This window comes from Stegostoma tigrinum, chromosome 16, assembly GCF_030684315.1.
Source record: "Stegostoma tigrinum isolate sSteTig4 chromosome 16, sSteTig4.hap1, whole genome shotgun sequence".
Lineage (NCBI taxonomy): Eukaryota > Metazoa > Chordata > Chondrichthyes > Orectolobiformes > Stegostomatidae > Stegostoma > Stegostoma tigrinum.
Genome location: NC_081369.1, coordinates 19,708,500 through 19,716,065, shown reverse-complemented (window position 1 = coordinate 19,716,065; position 7,566 = coordinate 19,708,500). Strand labels below are relative to the sequence as shown.

The 7,566-nt window shown below is 38.9% G+C and overlaps 1 protein-coding gene across 1 annotated transcript in view; it reads right to left on the bottom strand.

Moving 5' to 3' along the window:
- Positions 1–335: 335 nt before the first annotated feature.
- LOC125459938 (dynein axonemal heavy chain 5-like) overlaps positions 336–7,566 on the bottom strand; it is a 259,757-nt gene continuing 252,526 nt past the window's right edge. The window contains exons 79-80 of the mRNA XM_059651530.1: positions 4,584–4,818; positions 336–487 (exon numbers count right to left, since the gene is read on the bottom strand). Of these exons, the coding sequence (XP_059507513.1) occupies positions 336–487; positions 4,584–4,818 (387 nt within the window). The remainder of the gene's footprint in view (positions 488–4,583; positions 4,819–7,566) is intronic.

The window sequence follows — 7,566 nt, the reverse complement described above, 5'->3', positions numbered from 1 at the left end:
GGTAATACACAACTTGAGTATTACTGAAAAAAGATATTTACATTCTCCATAGCAATGCCTCAACCAGAGTCCGCTTGCCAACAAACTGGCATTGACTTCTCATACAGTATATAATTATGTTCATCTTTACATTAGTATTCATGTGAATTGTTCTGATGAGCATCAGGTTAAAAATTTGAATAAAATGTATCTTTTATCAGCAATATTGCAGTCGGGTTGCTGTATGCTAGTGATAATTTCTGGTCAACAGTGTTCTCACCCAATTTGTCTGCTGCAACTCTTTCACTGTCATGATTACATTATACAGTTTAATATGTCAAATTCAACTGTGTATCTTATTTCACATCACAGAGTAACGCAACACCTCTCAGTACCCAGTAATCAGGAGACTGGTTTGTTCTCAAGTCAACAGCAGCAATATAGTCCACATCAGTTCTCACAGGCTTTTTATAAATTGGACAGGAAAACACCAACGTATCTTTAGAACCTGAAAATAAAAAGACAAACCTAAATTAGAGTTACTAAGTGTCATAAAGGAATATACAATAAATATATAGGTTTGAATCATGCCAATGAAAGCTGTTGGGGAGAACCATTTGATCAACCTCACTAGGCATTCTGCCATGAGAGCAGAGGTGGTCTATTTGAGCTGCGGAATATAATTGGCTGCCTGCTAAAGCTAAATGTGATCTCTTTATAGGAAAACATACAGGGTAATGTCAGTTTTGGCTGACCATCACATGCATGCTTTGACACCAATGTTAAGTCAAAACGGAGTTGAATTCTGGGACACACATGGCATACATTCTTCGCCAACACTGTATATTCTTCTCTTTTCAGGACAAGAGGTAAGTAAAGGAAAGGAGAAAACAAGAATGAGAAAAAAGGGAAGAAAGAGAAGAAATCCATCGAGTGGACGAGCCCCGGCTCAGGAGCCCGAACATCAAAACGAACAAACCAATCACATGGTAGTAGTCTTACTATAGTTAAGGCATTTCGGTCACACTTGGGAATGGAATGCATGAAGTTCGTGAAGAGATCCATGAAAATATGCTCTTTCCCATTGTTACTAGGGTCAAGGTCCATCAAATCCATGTAAAGACTTATGGAGTCTTTTGGGATCCAGGGATCCCATTCCGGGGTGAAGTTATTTCTTTACTTTGGTCAAAGTACACGTCTCATGATTTCAACATTTGTGATCCAGTTCAGCAGCCATCCTGGGCCACTAATACCACCATCTCATGACAGCAACCATTTTTTCCATTGTTTGGTGTCCTGCTTAATCACAAGCCAACTGCAACACTTGAGACCTTAAATGCCAGGAAAGATGAGTTGCTTCACCTCACTCTGCTAGTTATAAACCAGCTGATATAGGACTCCATCCTCCTCTTCCAGCACTGCAACAATTTTCATGCTGTTTTGGATTCCCTCAACAGCTACTGCACAGCATCAGCCTTTTATATAAAAGGGAGACTTGAGCCCAGGCTTTTCCAAGAACAGAGGCCATGGTGGTTTGCAGCTTGTTCATCTCGCTCAGGCTCCAAGGAAAAGGTGTTGACTTAGGTCTAGAATGTGCTAATTCCATCAGCATACACTCATTGCTGAGCCAACAATGTCTATGATGGCTTGGCTGATCAGATGAATTATGACCATATTTATGATCCTAAGAATTATGATCCTCAAAAACTTTCTGTATAATTAACTAGCCACTTTGTCAGGGCCTGCTGCGAGGTCACCTCACAGGTGAGGCATGTTAATTGTAGACATTGCCGCTGTCTCCCATTTATCAGTGTCAATGACAATGACCTCTAGAAGCTAATAAATTGAGGGGAATTGAAAGAGGTGAGGCTAAATAGAAAGCTCAGTTCACCAAAAAAACAGAGGCCCACAGTCACCCTATATAGTAAATGCAGCAGAGAGCGTGATATCATAGTGGGCTCTGAAAATACATTTTGATGTTTATCACAGAGCTGACCACAAAAGTACAAACTATCATCTCTCGACATGAAATGCTGCCAAGAAGAATCACTTCTTAGATTAAGTGAGTTTGCCCATTACCTAACTTGTAACAATGGGCTTCTTTAAATCCAACTCACCATAAATTATTGTATTGACTCTATGAAAATCCTTCAATAGATCTAATTCAATCAATCCATAATTCTGTCCACTCTATCAAATCCTCTCTTAATATTCCCCCATGCCTGTAAACACAGGCCCATTTTCTCTTGACTTTCTTCTTAAACAAAATAGTTTTACTTAGCATTTCAATTGAATCTGAACAGTACAGTGTTCCATGAAGTCCAATTATTGCTATCAATTGCACAATGTAAGTAGTTTCCTACTAACAAGAGTGTCCACAGGGGTTCAGTTGCGGAGTTTACCTTATAATAAACAGAAGCAGTGAAATGGAAAGACAAAGGCCTGTCCTCCAGATTGCAATTGAGTAACCCTTACTGAAGTTGCAAATATGGATGCTGGGCTTGTCTGGACGCACCTGGATCAAATAGGCCATTATCACACTCTAAATTCAACCTGGGAAAATGACTATTAGAGAAAGTTAAACAGGGATTCAACCAATTATTATTGACAAATTTGCCATGTTGGTGAATTGCATGGCCCAAAGACACAAATACTTTCCAATATTTTGATATACTGCAAACTAGCATTGGATATATGACAGAGAAATTCGATCCAACCAAACCATACCAGTGTTTATGCTTCACTCAGGCCTTCCAGCTTTTCTCATCCAAATCGATCATCATAAGCATCTAATCTTCTCTCCCTTATACACTTGCTTAGTTTCCCCATATATGTATTCTTCAAACACATGTTCTTAGTAAATTTCATGTACTCACCACTCCTGGGGTAAGGAATTTTAATCTAAACTTGTTGACTATCTTATATTGATGATCTATGCTTCTTCCTCATGAGAGCAAACACTCCTTCTGTGTATTGTGTATCAAAACCTTTCAGAATTTTAAAACCTCTATTAGGTTATCCCTCAGTCCTTTTGCAAGAGAAAGAGATTCACCCTGTGAATCTTTCCTATTATGTATTTTCACCCATTTCTGGTATCATCCTTATAGACCTTCACACATCGTTTCCAGTGCTTTTTCATTGCTTTACTAAAATAGTGACTAAAACTGCATGCAGTACTCCTTAAGTATGATCTAAACAAGGTTTGGGACAGGTTCAGCATAACTTTTCTATCCTTTCAATTCAATCTTTCTACAAACAAAACCTGGTGTCTCTCATGCCCTTGTGAAGCTGAGACTGCCCTTTAGCGATTAGTGTATTTGTCATCCCAGTTTCATTGTTCCTCCACCCCACCTAGACTTGAAGCTTACACATAATAAATGACTTCCCAATTAGTTCCATCAAAATTTACAACCCTACATTTGTCTGCTTCAAACTTTATTTGACTTGTGTCCATTCTGCAAGCTGTCCTGTAATTAGCAGTGCTAACTACCACATCTCCTGCGACCATTCCCCCACTAACAGCAGCAGCACCACCAACCCTACTGAAACCAACTCTCGTGATTTGGCGTCGTCTGTGAATTTTTTTTGATTCTGAAGATCAAATCATTCATTGTAATGTCTGCACAGCAGCGCTGTCAGCACTGTTATGATGTTATGAGGCATCACTTCTGCCATTCAAATATATGACAGAGAAATTCGGTCCAACCAAACCATACCAGTGTTTATGCTTCACTCAGGCCTTCCAGCTTTTCTCATCCAAATCGATCATCATAAGCATCTAATCTTCTCTCCCTTATACACTTGCTTAGTTTCCCCATATATGTATTCTTCAAACACATTGATCCACCCATTGTTGTTTTTCTCTGTTTTCTGTCTTGAAACTAGCTTACAATTTATTCTGTCACTTGTTGCCTGATTCCATATTCTCAGCATTATTGATTAGTCTCCTACATGGCTCATTATTGAAGGCTTCTAAATATCCAGATAAACTATATTATTGTAGTCTATTCTCTAGTTACCTCCTCACAAATTCAATAAGGTTGATTAGGGCAAGATTTTAAAATCCAGGCTGATTATTCATTATAATATTTCACACTTCTAGACATTCTTGTATTCACAGTTCTTGTAAGAGTGCCATTATTTTTAGATGGATTCTTACATAATGGCATAAAACAAAAATGATGTTTTGAGATTGTGCAATATACAGGTGGAGATTTTATAGCTGTGATGAGGAGAAACTCATTACCCACTGCTCTTTCTAACGTTAAATCTGTTTAAACTATAGAATCCCATTAAAAACACAGTTACAATTCATTCAACAAGACAAACATTTTCTAAGACTTTTGCAGTGAGAGTAAAAGCATAAATATGGTAGTTCTCATTAAATCAAGTGGATCAGAAGATTTTGATCTCTGGAGATTTCAACACTACAGGTACAAGGCATCATTGGCTGGAGTTTCTAGATTTCTGAATTTAAACAACATAGTTGCTGTAGATATTGGATCAATGATGTTAAAATTCAATTGCTGATGCTACAAGACAAATTGTAAGTGCAATATATCTCACTGAGCAGGTGCTCAGTGTGAACAACATTTCTGACTTACTGTGGTGGTTAATAGCAGAGATATGAATAACGGGCAAAATTTCAAACAAAACTTTTGGCTTTGATTCTGTCAGTCTGTTGTTACGTCGGTCCCATCCAGCACCTTCTAAATACAAGCCATAGACAAAGACTCCCTCAGAAGGGGGCTGCATAACATCTTCCTTTGATGATCTAGTGACGTCATTGTGAAGCACCACACTGTCCAGAGCCCAGCCCTTATGAAGCCGAGTAACTTCCTGTCATTAGTCAAAAGAAACAAGAATTTTAACACAGAATGCACTGGGACGATAATTAATTGCATTTTGATATTAAGCAGCAACAATTCCTGTCAGATCTTCTAAAAGGCTCTAATTAATTCTTCTAATCATAAAATGTCAAGCAACGCTGTGAATCTGTTCAACATGACTTGCAATGTTCAGGGTTTCATTAGAGGCAATATCAGCCTTTGCTTTTTTGTGAGACATGTTGAGAAGTCAAATGTTGTAGTTTAATCTTCCTGGTGACTTATCATGCTTTGAGGTAAAGAAGGTTGGCACTGAAAAATGTGAAAGCTACTCCACGTAATATCAAGTTTAACTGGTCACATGCTTAATAAAACCTTCTCAAATGCATGCATTTTTTGACTTAATTTCTACCCCAGATGTACCCTCGCTCTGATACAAAGCCGTTTACACAGTTCGTCTTACTACATCAGTGGGCAAGATGCCCTCCTTGATTTACATAATTTATTTAATGAAGAATGATAGAGAATTTTTTCATGCCTTCCCATGCTCTTATGGCACTGGGCTGATATACTCCAAAATCATTTCACATAGGATTTCTGCAAGAAAAAATAACACAGAAAGGAACTTAGTGATGAAATTGAAATTGTCATCAGTGTTAATTGTCTCTTAATTATTAAATTGTATTCAGATGATGGGCATGAACTGGAGTTCACTTATGCTTCTACATGGAGGAACAGACTGAGACTGTGAGATAACACGGCGTGAAGCTGGATGAACACAGCAGGCCAAGCAGCATCAGAGGAGCAGGAAAGTTTGACATTTCGGGTTGGGACCCTTCATCAGAAAGACTGAGACCATAGTCGTTTGGTTTGACAGTGAATGTCTGCAATGTGTATCACACAAAACATAAGTTTGTAAGTATGTAAAGACCAATCCCATGTCCAGCACTACATGACTATCTTGAATAAAATGATAAATCAATTTGATGCCTTCCCTCAGCAAACTGTTGGGACAGGAATATTTTTAATATATTCCTCCAACCAAGGAAATTTATATCTATATTACTGTGTTCCAAATTGATCCACATATCAACATAGCTGCAAAATTTCCAGGATATCCTTAATGACTCAAGCCACATTGAAGGAATTTGACATTTTATAACCGATAGCTGGGTTTAGGAAAACAGAAAAATGCTTGCAAATACTCAGCAGATATCCCAGCATCTATGGAGAGAAAAATAGAATTAACGTTTCAGGTTCGTGCCCCATCATCAGAACTCAAAGTGCTTCGCAAATATTTTCAAAGGTATCACTGACCTTCATTTTGTTCTTTTCACCCCTCACCTCATCTCTATTTTACCTGTTACCTCACCACTCATGCAAACCCCCATTTCTGTGTCTTGCTTAAAACCTGTTATCTGTCCCTAAGTAGTGGCATGGTGCCTCAGTGGTTAGCACTGCTGCCTCACAGTGCCAGGGACCTGAGTTCAATTCAGGCCTTTGGCAATGCTCTGTGTGGAGTTTGCACATTCTCCCCATGTCTGTGTGGAATTCCTCCAGGTGCTCCAGTTTCCTCCTGCAGTCCAAAGATCTGCAGTATAGGTGGATTGGCCATGCTAAATTGCCCATAGTGTCCAGGGATGTTTAGGTTAGGTGAGTTAGACATAGGGAATGCAGGGGTTGGGCATAGGTCTAGGTGGGATGCTCTTCGGAGGGGTGGTGTGGACTTGTTGGGTCAAATGACCTGCTTTCACACTGTAGGGATTCTATGAATCTACTCCCAGTCCTGACAGAGGGTCACCAATCTAAAATGTTAACTCTGCTTATACTAAGAGATGTCTCCAGAGTTTCCCATATTTTTGGCTCTATTTCAGGTCTCCAATGTCTATTGTGCCACTATTGATGCTCTGGTAGCATGTGTTGCAAATGAGTCACCTTTTCTGAAGAGTCACGTTCAACTCAAAAATATGAGTTCTCATTTTAATCCTACAGATACTGCAGACCAGATGAATATTTCCAAAAGTGCCTCTTTCTGTTTCAGTTCACAGTATCCTCAGGCATTTGATTTTAATCTTTCTGCTGTGTTCTGCTTTTGTGAACAAATTAATGTTCCAGGTGGCATTATTGAAAGTTTGAAGCAATACCACTTGAAGGCAAAGACATGTTACTTTAGCACTGGAAGGTGCAGAGGCTCCTTCACAAGAATACTACATGTTGCCAAAGATTGAAGTTAAATTTTACAAATCATTAAAAAAAACTCAGCACTTTCTTTCTGACCTTGTATGTTTGTAACCAGGGTCAGTTAAGATGGAGTGCTCTGATGATCAACAACTATATCCTTGTGCAGGAGCAAGAGTAATAAAGCATATTTTATGTTTTGAGCATGAACTAGATCAGTTACTCAGTAGCAAAAATCTTCAGTGTTGTCAAGAAATAAAGGACATGGGGGTGGATCTTACCTTTCATGACTAAGTTCAAGTTGCATCAAGTTTTTAGGAGGGATTCTTGCCATAAGGTTTAGCAAGATTTCTCAATGTATCTCATCAAACTCACCACATTAACTAGCTACCCCATCCGTATGGCATTCCTCACACTTGTTTCTAGTCCCATCTTACTGTATACCATACCTGGAATAACTTGCCTCTCAAAGGTATCTGTTGAAAGATCAGCATCATTTGCATCTGTGCCATCTTTAAAAGCCCATTGTGTACCCAGACAAACACCAGCAGTCCAGAACAGAACTACGCAGTTCCTGACATTT